Source organism: Nematolebias whitei, chromosome 7 (assembly GCF_014905685.2).
Source record: "Nematolebias whitei isolate Nwh7 chromosome 7, NemWhi1, whole genome shotgun sequence".
NCBI classification, from domain to species: domain Eukaryota; kingdom Metazoa; phylum Chordata; class Actinopteri; order Cyprinodontiformes; family Rivulidae; genus Nematolebias; species Nematolebias whitei.
Genome location: NC_056504.1, coordinates 49,381,105 through 49,398,342, shown reverse-complemented (window position 1 = coordinate 49,398,342; position 17,238 = coordinate 49,381,105). Strand labels below are relative to the sequence as shown.

Genomic DNA, 17,238 nt, shown 5'->3' with positions numbered 1-17,238 from the left:
AAACAAATAAATGAGTCAATAAACAAATAAATCAGTAAATAAACAAACAAATCAGCAAATAAACAAATAAATCAGTAAATAAACAAATCAGTAAATAAACAAACAAATGAGTAAATAAACAAGCATCAGCGGAGCTTTCCTCTGTTTGTTTTCTGCTCTCCTCCAGTCTTTATTTTTTACTTCAACCTTTATTTATGCAGGTTAGTCTCATTGAGTCACTCATTTGTTCCATTGAGGCGGATCTGGTTTCTGTTGGATCTTTCAGTGTTTACTGGTTTTCTGAGCCCTGAGGGGTTCAACAGACACACCCTGCTGCTGCAGAACTTTGTAACATTTAACCCTGAGAAGTAAAGAAGGGAAACCAGTGCAGATGCTGCCCCTGATGGTCACCAGTCAGAGCTCACATAAAACATTTCTACTCTTCACATTATTTTAATAAAAACGACTGAACCAACCAACAATTCACACAAACAGCTTTCAGTGTTTCGTCTGTATTTAAAATAGAATTATGACCTTTTACATTTATAACTGGGGTTAAGGAAGAAAACCGAGTTCTTCATATTGCCTTTACTTTTATTAAATCTGAAGTCACCACCCTTCAAATATGTGTTAAATATTAAATAAACTATACCGTGTTTAAATAAATTTGAATTAAATTTGTTTATGTTTTTTGCTCTTAGACAGGAAGTTTGTAGAATTTGTGCAACAACAGTAAAAAAAAAGACTTTAAAAAATAAAGATGTGTGGGATGGCTTAAGATTTTAACGAATCATTTCATGTATTTAATTATCTCATGTGTACATGTTAGTTGATTAGTTTGCCAGTTTGTTGTGTGTTGTTTTTTTGAGTAACACATCACTGAGCCTTTTTATGTTTAACAAATTCTTTCAGTTTGGTCACAATTTTAACTTGTTTAAAAATAGTATTTTTTAATTTCCTCTTATTATTGTCTTGTGCTATTTATTCAAGGCAAATTTTACTTAATTGCTTTGTTGATGTTTTTTTATTTATTTTTTATTTAACGTTGTATTTTAATTTTATTTTATTTTATGCTGTTGGGGCACCTTCGGAGCTCCATACAAGGTCACGTGAGGTTGATTGGGTGCTGGTGACGTCAGCCGCTTGGTGTTGTTGCAGAGTCACTGCGACGGTTTGACTGTAAACAAGCAGCTGGACGGGAGGGAAAAGTCCTGATTCTGTCCGGAACCTGTGGGCTCTCGGTGGCTCGGTTAATCACAGCTGCGGTTGGTTCGTGAGCGGTTCTGTAGAAAGTCGTGGGCCGTGGATGCGCCGCGTTCTCCCGGTTGTTGACTCGTGTTTTGGCGGAGCCTGTTAGCTAGCTGCTGTTAGCTAGCTGCTGTTAGCCTTTCTGGAAACACCCCGAGTCTTCTTCGGGCTCCTTTGACTCCGTCGTTCCTTCTTTCTCTGCTGAGACCCGGACAAGCCGAACCGTGAGTATCACCTGCATATCTGTTGGAGCTCAAAGCTGTTCGGAACCGTTAACCCGAACTTCAGGGAGCGCTTAGCTCGTTAGCTTCATGCTAACAGGAGCTAACGGTAAAGGATTGTTTGTAAATACAACAAACCTCACGCGCGCTCACCTGCTGTTTGAATGTCAAGTTTTAAGTTGCTGCTGAGCAGAACTGACTTGTCGGGCCTGTTCTTATTTTTATGAAGTTTTCAGTTGATAAGTTTTCAGAGTATGTTAATAAAAATAGAGATGTTGAGTCACAGTCTTGCCATGACTGAAGAAACCCAAACCCAGCTGTCGGCATGGTGCTGGAGGGCTCATGGTTTGGGCTCCTGTCAGTCCCTGAGCGGGTTCTGGAGTCCTAACAGCTGAAGTTTGGACCAAACGGGGTCCTTCGGGACCATGATTCCAAACACAGCAGCCGATCTACAACAGAACGGGTCAGAAAGACCAGAACCAAGGTGCTGAAACGGTCCAGTCAGAGTCCTCAACCTGACTGAAACGCTGTGGTGGACCTCGAGAGCTGAGCAGAACCTCAGAGTGGGTCAAACTAAAGCAGCTCCTCCAGTTACTGAAAACCCACAGGTTCTGTTGGAATCAAAGTTCTGGAAGTTTCTCACACTGACTGGTTTCATGAATGGCTGCAGAATCCTCAGGCTGCTCTCTCCACTGCGTTGATCTGCTTTTTGTTAATTTATAAATGTGGAGCGACTGAGATGTTTTGTGTGTTTGTGTCACAGCTGGGGGGCTGGTCGGAGCAGCCTCCTCCCACCATGGAGGCAGGAGGTAAAGACTGCGAGGAGGAGACGCTGCAGACGGCCTTCAAGAAGCTGAGGGTCGATGCCGAGAGGTAAACCGTCCACACCGTCGGTATCAGCGTTTACTCATGACTCCGCCCACGTTTCCTCCAGAGTCTCCCTGAGCTGCAGCTGAGACGAGTTGGTGAACGGATTCTCCAGGAAGTCTCCAAAATGTCTTGAAGTCGTCTCTGTGTCCAGAGATGATTCGGATATTGGAGGTCTCCTCTGAGAGAAGACACCTGAGGGTCCAGGTCTGATGACCGACCTTTCAGAACCGGTCCGAATCTGCTTTGAACGCTCGGAGAGTCTGCAACAGTTTTCTCAGATGTGTGGGTCTCCAGCAGTCGCAGCGAGGTGCCACCTTCAGTTTTATAAAACGAAACCTCCAGTCCATGAGTGAACCCTTCCAGAACCGACGTGAGGAGCGGCTGCAGAGTCGAGCTGCTCGTTCTCTGCGACATGATGTTCACAGAAACAAACGTGCAGCTGGTCCCTTCTTATTCTTCACTGGTCTTTAACACTCTGTGTTTCAGTTCTATGATAAAAATCTTCTCGTGTGTCCAGTTTACCCGGAGCGGTGAGCGTTTCGGAGGCGTCGACTCCCCGAGCAGCTTCCAGGGTTTGTGTGGACAGCAGCGGAGCCAAAACCAAACTGGGCTGCACGAAGGACACCTGGCACTGGTAGGTGGCGTCAGACCGACATCCGCTGCTCTGGAATCAGTTTCACCAAGTAACGGACCTGAACCTTCAGTCCGGTTCTGATTCTTGGTACAGATCCTGATTTGTACCAAGTAAACCCGACTCGGGCGTGTTTTTATCTTTGGGCACGTTCCTACAAACTGCAGTCTTCGTCTTCTGGTCTCAACGACTTCCATCTTGTTGGACCCGGGGACAGTTTTCAGTTTTAGTCGCTCCCAGAGGGCGTCGTGTTAACCGCTCTGTAAACACAACACCTGTTGTGATTTTCATTTATCGGCTTTATCGTTTCTTCGTGTCTCTCTTTCTACTGAAGACGCTGGAAGACAAAAGGCCCAACTCCGGTGCTCTTCACTGACGCCTCCCTTTCTCTTTAAAATCTGTTTTAACGTCCAAAATCACGTTTTTGGACGTTAAAAGCAGCTAAACTGAGAATCTAAGCTACGAGCTAAGCTAACAGGCCGACCTCGAGGAAAAAAACCTCCGTCTTGTCGAAGCTCCAAAATTCACGGTTGAAACTCGTGCCTTCGTGTAAAAAGTTATTTTTGTCTGAAAAAAGAAGCTGAGAACTTGTTTACTGATTTTTTTATTAAAAGCTTTGTGTGAAAATGCTAAAGAGCTCAAACCACACCGAGCGTCCGCCATTTTGAGAACCGAAAAAAGGAAAGGGAGACAGCTCATGTCACGTCAAGGGACCTCCCTCCCATTTTTCTTATAGATACACGCTGCTTGCTCCTTCACTATCCATCCTTCGGTTGAAACCATCTTATACTGCCATCTAGTGTTCAAAAAAGGTACTACACACAAATTAACCAAAATTATTCTTAAATTTGACAGTAATTACTAATTAATGTCAAACAAGGTAATCGTTTATCACAATAATTTCTGAGACGGTCAGTCGCTCAGTAAAATGTGTTATTGTGACAGGCCCAATTGACAACGGGCGGCGTTGACCCGGAACACTTCCTGCCAGACGTCCACGCTTCTGACGCTGAACCAAGTTCTACTGTTTTAGTTTGTTTAAACTTCATCTTGTGTCTCTGTTCATTTAGCTGCGTGAGGAAAACGAGAGGAGCTTCGTCTAGAAGCCAGCGACGCCGGCGGTCCAAGTCCCCCATCCTCCACCCCCCGAAGTTCACCTACTGCAGCAACTCGGCCCTGTCGCCCCCTGCTGGCTGCCTGAAGCACCAGCGCCTGTCCCTGAGCGAGTCCGCAGGTGATGAAGTACCTGCTTCCTCCGCGGGGCCCCCGGTCCAAACTGAGGCGCCGTCCTCAGCCACGCCCGGCTGCGTCTCCCCTCTGGTGTTTGGAGTTTGTCCCGGGTATGGCGGCACCTCCGTACGAGAGACCACTACACCCGCGGCCTCCCCCAGGTGGGATGGGGAGAGGTCCGGAGACGTGCAAAGTTCCCGGGACGGCGCCGAAGACTTCCGGTCTTTATCCAAGCTCCACAGCTCTGCAGAGGGCCCCCCCTGCTCCTGCGCTCCGAGCGGGGCCTCAGATCCCCGGGAGGAGGGCGGGCAGGAGTCCGGACCTCAGTGCAGCTGCCGGTCCCATCAGGGCTGGAGCGGCATGGAGGTGTACTCCTTCACCGGGCTCCGCAGCGTCATCTCTGAGTGCGAGGGGAACCCGCCCAGCCACCGGGACGCACCCAGAACTGTCGGCGCTCACTCTCCCTCCTCCTCTTCGTCGTCAGGCTCGCCGCGCTCGTGCTCGGAGCAGGCGCGCTCCTACGTGGACGACATCACGATAGAAGACCTCTCCGGCTACATGGAGTATTACCTCTACATCCCCAAGAAGATGTCCCACATGGCTGAGATGATGTACACCTGAAGGAGCCGTGCTTCTCCAACCAGAAATAAAATAAAGTCTTTCTGTTGCCGGGCGGAATGTAGACGTTTAAATGGAATGTAAAGGTTCAAACGCCTTTTTCTTGTTCTAAAGCTGAGCGGAGCGCACGGTTTGTCGTTGATCTGGATCTTTCTTCTCGTGCTCGATGAATCAGTTTGTGTTGAAATGCTGAAGTTTACAGATGAAGTTGCCAAAGTTCTGATGAGTGTCTGAACACGCAGCCTGGACTCACCTGTCTGGATTTCACTCAATAAACAAGTGGAAAAAGTTTCTTTGTGTTCTTGTAAAATTAAGAGACACGTTTTAAAACGGGGCACTTGTGTTTTCCTGCAGCTCATTTTCTGGTTCTGACTTGGGTCGTGTCTCGAAAGACGACTTCCTGAGCTCTGGTTTCAGAGTTTGACCCACAGTGGATCTAAAGTAATCCACCTTTTCGTTCCAATGATCCAGACTGCTGTAATCTGCTGAACCGGTCTGGATCAACAGATCTCCAAACTTTCAGGTGTTTCAGTTTTTTATTTTGACTTTGGCTGCTGCTTCTCTGTTTGGTCCATTATTTAAACACTTTCATTTGTCAAGTCACTTGAGTGAAGAGAGTCCTGTTGACAAAATCTAATCAGAAACTTTCACCTCAAACAAAAAGGAGACTACGTGTTTACAATATGTTGAATAGTTTGTGTAAAGGCAGTTATAAAACGACAGCCTTGAAAGAATACGGCCGTGTGCAGGAGGCAGTGACATTTTCAACTGATTTGACTGATTGTGTCCATGTAAAGATGTGATAACCATGAACTGTTTGATCTGAGAATCACCAGTTGTTTGTTTTATATGCTAAAGTTATAAAATGTTTAATAAAATTAAATTATATTATGATCTTTTCTCTTGGTTTTCTGTAGGAATTTTTTTAATCAGTTTCACAGAAATCTACATTCAAACCTTTTTATTTTCTGTTTATTAACCCGTTTTTATCAAGTTTAATCCAGCCTCTATTTCTACCACTGGCTCTCTCCCATTTATTCCCCGGCGGACGGAGCGGCGCACCAAGTAGGCGGAGTTTCTATGACGGACACGTCAACGGCCGTTAATGAAAGCTGTATTAAAAGCAGATTGTTGACAGATCTTTATTAATTTAAATTAAAATCGCTCTTGACTCATCCTGCCGGGAAATACTTTCTCTCCTCCGTTTAAGAGAGACGCTCCTTCATGTTTAGCCGAATCAGAGTCCGGTTGAAAAAGAACGAACTCGCCGAGGCAACACGTATTTGGAGCGCTTTGTCACTGGACCAATCAGACGGCGCCAACTGGACGTTGCACCCGGAATGCCCCGCCTTTGACAGTCCTCTGTCCAATCAGAGGGGTTTGCGTGGTTCACTCTGGACTTTCTGACCAATCAGAGGCCGGTTGAGTCAAACACCGGCGTTCACTCGGTTTACCGGCGTTTGTCAGCTCTGTAGCAGCGGCAGAGTCTCATGAGCACCGTGCGGACGTGTTGAACGGAGGTTTAGCGGACATCTTTGAGAGTTTATTCGGGTCAAAATGTTGAGTTTGAGCGGATTGTCGGTGGCTCTCGCGCTCACCCTCGTGCCTGGATCCACTGAAGCCCTGAAGGAAGGAGAATGTGAAGGTAGGACCGAGTGTTAGCTCGTCTGTTAGCCGCGGCTAGCGAGGGGCTGCCAGGCTGGAAAACTAACAAACAGCCGGAAAATCAGCTGGAAAACTAACAAACAGCCGGAAAATCAGCTCATCTACACCTGGTTTATTAACGCATTCAGCTGCTGATCTCGTTCTGTTTATTTATTTTAACACTTTTACTGAGACGGACAGCGACAAACATCCATTCAAAGCCAACATCCACCGGAAGTTGCTGGGCTATAAAATAAATCAAAATTATATTGATATATATATATATATGTATCTATATAATGTATATGTGTGTGTGTAAAAGTAATTGAGGAATGTTTCAGACAGGTAAGAAACATGAAAAGATCAGAAAAATTTGATTTAATTTCTTTAGATTCTGGAGGTTGATAAAGTTGTTTATTTAAAAAAAGGATAAATAACCAGTATAAATAAAATACTGAGTGAGTGGAGGAAATATAAAATAAAACTAGGTAATTATACTTTTTATGTGAATACAGAATGAAGGCTGAAAGTAGCTGAAGAAACTGAGCTGAAAGCTAAAAGTAGCTAAAATGCTAGCTGAAGGTAGCAGTGATGCTGTGGACAAAGTTGGGAATCTTTGGGTCCTGCCGTTTGTATGGCGTGTTCCTGCAGAACGAATAGGTTCTATGGGCGTTCCTTTGACCTGCAGAACCTGATGATGGCCTCTCATCAGGAGTGATGCTCCCGGCCCGCCCACTCTGCAGAAACACCAAGAACTGTTTGAGGGGCACAACAACCAGTTGAAGGTGTCAAACCCAGTTCAGTCCAGCATCTGAGAAATGTTCTGGACCAGCAGGCCCGATTCACAGTAGTCCCACTTCAGAGCATCCAAGTTCAGAGGATCTGCTGCTGACGGGTTTGTGTCAGAAACCACAGACGGGTCAAACGGGTCAGGGAAAAGTCCAACTGAATAATTGAGAGTGGTCATAATGTTTTGGATGGATGAATTTTTTTTTTTTTTTTTTTTAAACTATAAAACCATTTACGGTATTTCAGCGTACCAAACAAGAGAATGAAAACATTTGATTTAATCGTGTTCTGGTCCTGAAGAGGCTGCAGCTCAAAATAAAAATTTATTTAAAATAAATTAAAATATGATTTTATAAATGAGTCCAAAGTTTCAGAGTCAACGTCAGATTCGAGTGAAGTGGATCAATAATTGTTCATTTTCCTAATAAATGAGATTCAGTGAAACAAAGTTTTCAAACATTAAACTTGTTTACGAGCAGCTTCAAAGGTAAATAGATCTGGTTTGTTTGTGTTTCAGTTTTTGTTTGTTTGTTTGTTTCTTTTTTTGTGTTTCAGTTTTTGTTTGTGTTTCAGTTTTTGTTTGTTTTTGTGTTTCAGTTTTTGTTTGTGTTTCAGTTGTTGTTTGTTTTTGTGTTTCAGTTGTTGTTTGTTTTTGTGTTTCTGTTTGTTTTTGTGTTTCTGTTTGTTTTTGTGTTTCTGTTTGTTTTTGTGTTTCAGTTTTTGTTTGTTTTTGTGTTTCAGTTGTTGTTTGTTTTTGTTTCAGTTTTTGATTGTTTTTGTGTTTCGGTTTGTTTTTGTGTTTCGGTTTGTTTTTGTGTTTCAGTTGTTGTTTGTTTTTGTTTCAGTTTTTGTTTGTTTTTGTGTTTCGGTTTGTTTTTGTGTTTCGGTTTGTTTTTGTGTTTCAGTTGTTGTTTGTTTTTGTGTTTCAGTTTTTGTTTGTTTTTGTGTTTCAGTTTTTGTTTGTTTTTGTGTTTCAGTTGTTTGTTTTTGTGTTTCAGTTGTTGTTTGTTTTTGTGTTTCTGTTTGTTTTTGTGTTTCTGTTTGTTTTTGTGTTTCAGTTGTTGTTTGTTTTTGTGTTTCGGTTTGTTTTTGTGTTTCGGTTTGTTTTTGTGTTTCGGTTTGTTTTTGTGTTTCAGTTGTTGTTTGTTTTTGTGTTTCAGTTGTTGTTTGTTTTTGTGTTTCAGTTGTTGTTTGTTTTTGTGTTTCAGTGTGCGTCAGCTTCCTGGGGAAGTTTTATCAGACTCTGAAGGACAGCAACACAAACTTCAACAACGCAGACATCGAGACGGCGCTGCTGAAGAGCTGCAGCGCCGCCAGAGGAAAAGATAACCGCTTCGTGAGTGAACCAGTTCATTTATTTATTTATTTAAATTAGGACAATGAATATTAATCAACATGTCAGCAGTAAGCATCATTGTAAATATGCCGGAGTTATTAGTTGTGCTGAGGCAGGTGAGAACAAGAAACATCCCACAAACAACGAGCAGAGAGTAACACAAACATCACTACAACACACAACATGACATTACAATAAAGATATGACGCCATAACAAAATAGACAAAATTATCCACATGTAAGTGCCACACATGATCCACAGAACCACAGGTCCAAATGATCCACAGAACCCTCCGTTTATTTATTGGTTTAAAAAAAGTTAAACCTGAAACATCTCCTCTGATTATCTGGTGTAAATTATAAATTTATTCATCTCAATAAACTACTGCTGCCAGTTTTACCTGATTTAAAATAAATATAAAATGACTCGGGGTTTAACAAAGTTCATTCAGGTCCTCTGGACGGTTTCTTCTTGTTGAAACGTTTCGTCTTTCATCCAAAAGACTACCATCGGTCTGAGGAGCCACAACAAGACGCATTTGACAATAATTACTAATTATTATCAAATTTCAAACAATATTATCGTTTATCGCAATAATTTCTGAGACAATTAATCGCCCAGCAAAACTTATTGTGACAGGCCTAGTTCTGATTGGTCCAAACCAACACGTACAAAGATTTGATTTCATCACAGCGTCATTTTACAACATAAGTTTTATTCGTCATAATTTTATTAATTTTATTTTCCATAAGTTTAATTCCACCCGGTTCAGTTAGAAAATATGTGGATGTAGACCTGTCCTCAGAACCTCTGGAACCCGTCTAATTCCCGGTTCTGTTCTCGGCCCTGTGTTCAGTGTTATTACATCGGAGCAACGAGCGACGCAGCCACAAAGATCGTGAACGAGGTGTCCAAACCGCTCAGCCACCACGTCCCGGTGGAGAAGATCTGCGAGAAACTCAAGAAGAAGGACGGTCAGATCTGTGAGCTGAGATACGGTGAGGTTCTGACGGGCCGAGGCGGGTCGCTCAGGACAACGTGTCCCCTCTGGGCCTGAAAAGGTTGAACATTTCTCATTTTTGTCTCTTGCAGACAAACAGCTGGACCTGACCACAGTGGACCTGAAGAAACTGAAAGTGAAGGACCTGAAGAAGATTCTGGAGGAGTGGGGCGAGTCGTGCAAAGGCTGCGCCGAAAAGTCCGACTTCATCCGCAAAATCACGGAACTCATGCCCAAGTACGCTCCTGCAGCTGCCAAGGCACGGACAGATCTGTAACGTGATGACGTAAACAAAATAAACTTTGGATTGGACTTTAAACGGGCTTGGATCCTGTGAGGAGGAGGAGGATGCTGAGGAGGGATGATGATGATGACGAGGCGGCTGAGGAGTTTAGTCACGTTCGTCTCGGTCTGCTCAATCGGACCTGTAGGTTCTGGTCTTTATACTGTACTTGTAAGTAAAGTGGGAGGAAGCCGCCAGCTGCTGCTTCCTGCTACACATTTCACAATAAATGTCCAAATCACCCCACTGCAGAGAGGGTCGCTGAGCAGAACCCCCATCGTTGATCTGCAGGTCACTTTCACCATCAAAATAAGTTTATTTTTATTTGCTGAGTTTGGCGCTGCAGCGTCTGTTCAGGACGCGGGTCCATCAGAACCGGCTGCTCGGGGCTCCGTTTTTATCTCCGTTTGTGTTTTTGGTTTCCTGTCATCGATCAGAACCCAAACTATTAAACAAGTTCCATCACTTTTTGCTTTTTTTTTGTTTTGTTTGTTTTTATGCTTCTTTACGTTCCTGGGTTTAATAAAATCAATTGTTCGAAGCAGCAGATCATTGATCTGAGGCTTTTATTTTGAAAGGTGCTTTAATAAGTTTATGTTGAAATCGGTCCGTTTTGTCGGATTGTTCGGTTTCCACCGGAGGAAGCTGCTGTAAAAACAAAGTGATGCCAGTTTTCCACAAAAATAAATTAAAAAAGTCTAAACGTGATGCGAGTTCACTCAGACCGCTGCCAACAGGAAGTGAGATGCAGCGCCGCTCGGGTACTTCCTGTTTGGTCTGTTGATAAAAATCTACAGGATTTATTTTAATGAGTGAGTCCTTCATGTGAAATAATCCTCAGGAAGAGAAAAGGTTTAAAGTTTGGAGCCAAAATAAACATTTTTATTTATCTGGACTGAACAAAATACTTTGAAGAGAATAATTTGAGAATTTATTTTATGTTCTGCAGCGACTCTGCTCCAACGGAGGCTTTAAGGTTGTTCCAGGCTGGAGATGGGACCTGGTTCTGACCCAGCTGGCGGGTGAAAGTGGACGACGGGTCCTCCCCCTCACAAGTCGGGCCAGCCCAGAACCCGTCTCCTCCTCGGTCTTTGGAATGAGCAGAATCTGGTCTCGGTGAAAGATCTCCGGCGCCGCTTGTGGAAAAGATGCAATGATTCTGCATCAGTGCTGCCATCACAGAACTGGGCTTTTGGACCTCTTTGAGCAGCCAAACAGCCCCAGAACAAATACGATACCACTGGAGTTTGTGTGGCTGAGCATTTGGAGCTGACCCATCCCAGAACCTCATCCAAGCCCATGTCCTCACAGAACCAAGCTTTTGGACTTTGTTCCATTTGCTCTTCTGGGATCCCTGTCTCTTCTGACCCGGATTCCTCTGCGTGATGGTTCGTGGATAGATCAGCTGTTGATGGATGACGGTTCTTGATGTGGATCCGTCTAAACGGTCCAGTTCAGACTGGATCCCTGCTCCATGGAGGGATCTAAACATCTTTCTGTGAAGAGCTTGGGTTTCTCACAGATCTGGTGTCAAACTGGATCCTCCAGCACAGAACCGTTTCATGTTTTTATCTAATTTCATCCCAAAATGGTTTTTCTTAAATTTTTTGTAACAAGTTTAAAAATTGTATAAACAAATTATTCAAAATTGTTATTTTGTTTGTACTCAAGAAATGAGTCTTATTAAAAAAAAAAGCCAGTAAAAATAATTTGACTGATTTGCAGATTTCACACCATTTATAAACAAACACACTAAAAAGATTTAGCTTTAAATGCATCGGTCAAGTTTCCAGAAGCGTATTGGTGCTGCTGGGAACAAAGAGCAGAAATAAAATGAAACGTAAAAAATAAGCTTGAACTTTTCTTTTATCTGTTGACGTACCTCTAGTTTTTTTTCCCTCCAGTTTAGGAGCTTGAGAGAGATTAGAATTAAAACATTCTTCTGGAAATGTTCAGGAACAAGGACAGGGTCAAAAAAACCAAAAAAAAAAACCTTAACATTTAAAGATTACATGAAAATCTGGCTGCTTAGAAAAAAAGAACGGATTAAAACTTGTGCACAATAATCTAAGACGATGGACTTTATTTTTTACTACATGAATAAAAAACATATTTTCTACATAATGTAAATATTAAGAAATATGTCCAGAGGACCGGATTGAACTATTTTAGATGAAGAAATACATTTTTAAATAGTAAACGACGTTACGTCCTACGCGCTGACGTCATCACGTTCACTGTCCTCTGGGAACGCGCACATTCCTATTGTCCAAGATGGCGGCGCTGCGGCAGCTCTTCCGATGCTGTGTTTGTTTTTAACCATTTTAACCTTTTTTAACCGTTAATGTGCCAAAAACCACCGGCCGCTGTGGAACCGAGTCTTTACCGAAGCCTTCTGGATTCCCGCTGCAGGCACCGAGAAGTTTCAGCTCCGTCCTCCGGTGAAAGATGAAGCGGCAGGCCGGGAGGGAGAGCAGTCCGTCCAGAGCCATCGCTAAGCGGATACGGGAGCGGGAGAGCGCCCGCAGAGAGGAGCTGCCTCCCCCGCCGCTGGCTCTGCTGGTGACCGAGAGCCGCAGCTACCACCGCCGGAGCCGGGAGCGGGAGAAGCCCCGGCTCCGGGAGGAGCGGGCGGCCGCCTTGGAGCTCCACCACCGCCATGAACTCAGCCTCCTCGGCCGCCCGCCGCTCCGGACCACCGCGGCCGAGCTCCCCGCCGCCAGGCCGGGCACGGTGGAGTACAAAACGCTGCTCATCAGTAATCTGGGCTCGCAGGTCTCGGACGAGGACGTGGAGGACGCCCTGTTCCATGAATTCAAAAAGTTTGGGGACGTCAGTGTGAAACTGTCCCACACCCCGGAGCTCGGCCGGATCGCCTACGTGAACTTTCGCCACCCGGAGGACGCCAAGGAGGCCCGGCACGCCAGATCTTCCAGGCTGGTTCTGGGCGAGCGGCAGCTGAAAATGGAGCCCATGTACGTGAGGAGGCGGAGTGTCACCCCGCCGGACGTTGGATTTCTACCCCTGAACGCCCCCTACCCGTACCGGCAGCGCTCCCTGTCCCCGCCCGTCCCGGGGGTCAGCAACCTCCGGGAGCTGAGAGCCAGACACTTGGCCCTGGAGAGCCTGGCTCTGAGCAGAGACCGGGAGAGGCTGCTGGATTACTACGGCATGCTGGATGAGAGGGGCCGGCCCTACGGCCTCCCGGTGGTCCCGGTAGTGGAGGACTTGAAGCCCGAGGATGACCAGAGGGCCACCAGTAACCTCTTCATCGGGAACCTGGACGGGAACGTGACGGAGGCCGTCCTCAGGAGGGGCTTTGATAAATATGGCGTCATTGAGGACGTGGTGATTAAACGCCCGGCGCGTGGACAAGGTGGGGCTTATGCTTTTGTCAAGTTTCAGAACCTGGACATGGCCCACAGAGCCAAAGTGGCCATGCAGGGCCGGCCCATTGGTGGCAACCCCATAAAGATCGGTTATGGCAAAGCGAACCCCACCACCCGCCTCTGGGTGGGGGGTCTGGGACCCGGGAACTCTCTGGCTGCCCTGGCTCGGGAGTTCGATCGCTTCGGGAGCATCAGGAACATAGACTATGTGAAGGGGGACAACTTCGCCTACATTCAGTACGAGAGTCTGGACGCAGCTCAGGCTGCCTGCACGCAGATGAGGGGGTTTCCTTTGGCGGGCCTGGAGCACCGCCTCAGGGTGGACTTTGCTAAAGTTGAGGAGAGCCCCACTCGTCCTTTCCCTCTTGGTTACCAGCCTCCTGTTGTGCTCCCAGCCCACTATGACCTCCTGGGGGAGGCGTACAGCCGCCATCGCAGCCTGGAGCGGGAGCTGAGGGGCGCCAGGGACCGCTCTCCCCCCTCCCACAGCCTGCTCTCACTGAGGGACAGGGCCTTGTTAGAGGTAGACTTTCCAAGCAGTCCATCTCGAACCCTGGAGCGGAGGCCCGGGGGGGTGGAGGCATTTGGGAAGAGAGGAGCGAGCAGCCGCAGTAAGAGCCGGGAGCACTGGTTGAAGGAGCGAGAGGAGAGGAAGAACCGGAGGAAGAGCCGGAGTCCGTCCACCGACAGGCAGACAGAGGAGAAGGACAGGGGGAGGTCCAGGGCTCGAGGTCCTGGAGGAGCCGTCTCCCCTGAAGCAAGCCCGGACTGTGCACGGGTTCGAGCCCCCGACTCCACTACAGAACCGCAAGATCACTCCCCCGATATCGGAGGAGCGGGTCGGCATGCCACCACCACCGAAGAAGAGCCGACATCCGGGCGCCACCACAGCAAGAGGTCCTCCGTGGACCACCTGAACAACCAGCACCACCGGGGCAGCGAGGCGGTGGTCCCTGGCTCCCCCGCCGCCCCCACAGACACCTCCTCTCCACCGTGCACGCTGTCCGAGTTCGCCCAGAGCGCTCTGTCCAAACTGTGGCGTGGCTTTTTCGCCCTGAAGAACAGCAGCTTCCCCACCGACCTGTTCCTGCTGGAGGGCGGCGCCGCCTTCTTCAACACGGTGATGACGCTGCAGAACCAGAACCAGCCCAGTCAGCTGAAGATCGCCCAGCGGCTGCGCATGGACCAGGCTCGGCTTGACGAGGTGCTGCGCCGCATCAAGCTGGGCCGCCCCGACGGCTTCGCCATCCTTCTGGCCCTGCAGGGCCCCGTGGACCGGCAGGCTCCGGGCCCCGAGCCGGGCCTGCAGGTGCGCCTGATGCGCCACCTGGTCACGTACCTGCGGAACAAAGAGGCTGCCGGCGTGGTGAGCCTGCCCACCGCCAAGGAGAGCGGGCCGGGCGCCATGCTGTACGCCTTCCCCCCCGGAGAGTTCTCGCAGCAGTTCCTGCAGGAGGCCAAGAGGACTGTGGGTAATCTGGACGAGGAGCACGTGGTGGTCGTGATCGTTAAAGACACTAACTGATGATTGTACAGGAAGCATGAGAGGACATGTTTTTAAACTTTTAATGGTTTCATTCAGGCGGAACCTGAAGTTACACTACACGTTCCTCTTCCTTCACCTCGGACCGTCCTCTGTGTCCCTCTGCAGGACAGATGTCTGTCGGGTCCAATGTCCTCTGTGTCCCTCTGCAGGACGAACGTCTGTCGAGTCCGATGAGAAGTGAAAAACCTCCGAGGACAGACGATCTCTGAAACACGCGACACTAAATCCAGCAGGACTGTTTCTGTGCTTCTGACTTTATTAGATCTTTACTGTGACCCGACAGCTCAGGTGTCCTTCACCGGGTCGGTCCACTCAGTACCAGCTGCTTCTGGTTCTGAACACTGCTCCACTGATCTTCAGCGTTCGGACCGTTTCCAAAAACAACAAGTTAAGATTGTTCAGACTTGGACTCGACCAGCAGATGAACGTTTGTGAACGTTTCTTCTATTTGTAAAAAAAAAAAAAAAAAAGTTTTGAACTTTCTAAAAAAAAAAAAAAAAAAGTCTCTGAACACAAACCGTGTTTTTCAGATTCTGCCTTCGGTTCAGAATGTTTTAGTCCAGGCTTGAATCATTTCTTGTAGTTTTTGACAGATCTGACCCTGAATATTTGGTGAAACAGCCCTTTATGAGTTCAGGGCTGTTTTTATTGGGGGGGAGTTTGGAGGAAACGGCCCCCCAGCTCTGCTCTGCTGTTTTTATCATTCCAGTCTTCAGCTTGCTGCAGGAGCACGACGAACACGTCCGGATGGAAGCTTCTCTTCAGCCCGACGTCCGTCTGGTTCTGGTTGGATTTCATTTTTTATGTTTTAAATTCGATCAGATCGGTGAGAAACTCGAACTGTTGGACGTCGTTCACAGACGATTAACGGCAAAACACGTTAAAAAAGAAAAAAGAAGTTGGCAACACTAAGGTTTTGTTGAATAAATGAAATCAGAAAAAGGAACAGAACAGCTTGATATATGAAGTATGATCAGCTGTTGTTTATACAAATAAACAAGTAAACAAAACGTTTAAGGTGTGAAATGACCCGCGGGTCCTTCAGAACAAAATCAGCTGTTTTTTACAGAACTATTTAAAGATTTATTTTGGTGTTGTGATGTAAACGAGTCCTCGTGTGAATGTTTCATTTCTCCTCTTAGGTTCAGTATTTTTTATTCTGAATATTAAAACCTGTTTTATAAAACGTGTTTCCTGTATTTTATAACGGATCAGGAAGTAAACAACAACTAAAGTTTGGTCTGCGTCTGCTTCTGTCAGGAAACTGTTTTTATTCTGTACATTTTTTATAAAACACGACTAGATGCTGAAAACTATCAAAATATTTGAGCAAAGCAACAAAAATTATATAAAGAATGAGCTAATTACAAAATAAAGCTTGTAAATTTGTTTTAATCTTCAGACTTTTTCAGATAAATTACTAAAGCACAAACATTTTTTAGATGTTTTTTTAATAATAGAAACCAGACTAAAATATTTCTGTCACTTTAATGAAATTTTCAACATTTTGTTTAAAATCATGAAAACTCAGTTTGTTCTTTATAAAGTTGCTTCATAATAAAATAAAAACTACAGCTACTAATATGAAAGTTTTATAATTAAATCGTGCTCGCCTGTCAGACCGCACCGAGGGACAAAGCTTTGATGAACCCGCGAGCACGCGCAGACAGGATGTGCTTTCAAAATAAAAGCCACTTTTCATTCAATCTTTATTTATTCAGGTTAGTCTCATTGAGTCACGAGGACTCATTTACAAGACTGATCTGTTTCAGGAAGACAATAATCTACAGTAAAAATGCAATTTAAATCAAAATAGAGTTATAAAACAAATTAAGGTGAAATATAAACTTGTGTAGCTTGCGAGGATTAATTTTATTTTATTAATCAGTAACAACTTTTATCAGAACTGCCACTAAAGGACACATTTAATTAGGATTTATTAGACTTAAAGTTGAATAATTTCTCCAGTGTACGGGAATGTCCCTCGCCTCCTCCCATAGCGCTGATGACCCTCAGGTGTAGCTGATCTGATCAGAACCGGTACCTGCAGCAGGTGAGTCTGTTTTGATTTGGATGAACAGAAACATTAAAGTAAAGTTGAATTAACAGTTGTGGACTGAAGGAGACGGACAGATCTGATGTTTTACTTTGGACTGCAGATTTGTGTTTCTCATTTTAGTTTATTTATTATTATTTGTTTACAGCCATATTGGAGGTGATGAAAGGCTGAGACCCCGGAGAGAAGGCAGGTGTTCTGACAGGTCCAGTAAGTCCTGATAACTGGTTCTGGTTCCTGTCTCCACTGAAGATGATGCTTCAGGTTTTTATGAAGCTGCTGACGTGTTTTTGTTTCCATGTCTGTTGTTGTTGTTGTTGTTGTTGTTGTTGTTGTTGTTGTTGTTGTTGTTGTTGTTGTTGTTGTTGTTGTTGTTGTTGTTGTTGTTGTTGTTGTT

General features: G+C 45.6%; 3 protein-coding genes across 3 annotated transcripts; all 3 read left to right on the top strand.

Annotated features, from left to right (window-relative positions):
- The first annotated feature begins 1,126 nt into the window (after positions 1 to 1,126).
- Positions 1,127 to 5,086, top strand: oser1 (oxidative stress responsive serine-rich 1). Its single transcript, XM_037679008.1, has 4 exons — positions 1,127 to 1,451; positions 2,212 to 2,321; positions 2,836 to 2,952; positions 4,020 to 5,086. The coding sequence occupies exons 2-4, from the start codon at positions 2,245 to 2,247 to the stop codon at positions 4,798 to 4,800; spliced, it is 975 nt and encodes a 324-aa protein (XP_037534936.1). The 5' UTR covers positions 1,127 to 1,451; positions 2,212 to 2,244; the 3' UTR covers positions 4,801 to 5,086.
- A 1,159-nt stretch (positions 5,087 to 6,245) lies between these two features.
- manf (mesencephalic astrocyte-derived neurotrophic factor) lies at positions 6,246 to 10,276 on the top strand. Its single transcript, XM_037679014.1, has 4 exons — positions 6,246 to 6,442; positions 8,439 to 8,566; positions 9,424 to 9,565; positions 9,660 to 10,276. The coding sequence occupies exons 1-4, from the start codon at positions 6,355 to 6,357 to the stop codon at positions 9,842 to 9,844; spliced, it is 543 nt and encodes a 180-aa protein (XP_037534942.1). The 5' UTR covers positions 6,246 to 6,354; the 3' UTR covers positions 9,845 to 10,276.
- A 1,841-nt stretch (positions 10,277 to 12,117) lies between these two features.
- On the top strand, positions 12,118 to 15,971 carry rbm15b (RNA binding motif protein 15B). The gene has a single exon (XM_037679007.1). It carries the CDS (start codon positions 12,299 to 12,301, stop codon positions 14,762 to 14,764), a length of 2,466 nt encoding a protein of 821 aa, XP_037534935.1. The 5' UTR covers positions 12,118 to 12,298; the 3' UTR covers positions 14,765 to 15,971.
- The last annotated feature ends 1,267 nt before the right edge of the window (positions 15,972 to 17,238 follow it).

What these genes read in the sequence shown, in the direction of transcription:
- manf (XM_037679014.1), top strand. Translation starts at nt 6,355, where the DNA reads ATGTTGAGTTTGAGCGGATTGTCGGTGGCTCTCGCGCTCACCCTCGTG. An exon ending in GAGGAAAAGATAACCGCTTC is followed by an intron (nt 8,567 to 9,423) that starts GTGAGTGAACCA and finishes CCCTGTGTTCAG; the next exon opens with TGTTATTACATCGGAGCAAC. An exon ending in GATCTGTGAGCTGAGATACG is followed by an intron (nt 9,566 to 9,659) that starts GTGAGGTTCTGA and finishes TGTCTCTTGCAG; the next exon opens with ACAAACAGCTGGACCTGACC.
- oser1 (XM_037679008.1), top strand. Translation starts at nt 2,245, where the DNA reads ATGGAGGCAGGAGGTAAAGACTGCGAGGAGGAGACGCTGCAGACGGCC. An exon ending in CTGAGGGTCGATGCCGAGAG is followed by an intron (nt 2,322 to 2,835) that starts GTAAACCGTCCA and finishes TCGTGTGTCCAG; the next exon opens with TTTACCCGGAGCGGTGAGCG. An exon ending in ACGAAGGACACCTGGCACTG is followed by an intron (nt 2,953 to 4,019) that starts GTAGGTGGCGTC and finishes CTGTTCATTTAG; the next exon opens with CTGCGTGAGGAAAACGAGAG.
- rbm15b (XM_037679007.1), top strand. Translation starts at nt 12,299, where the DNA reads ATGAAGCGGCAGGCCGGGAGGGAGAGCAGTCCGTCCAGAGCCATCGCT.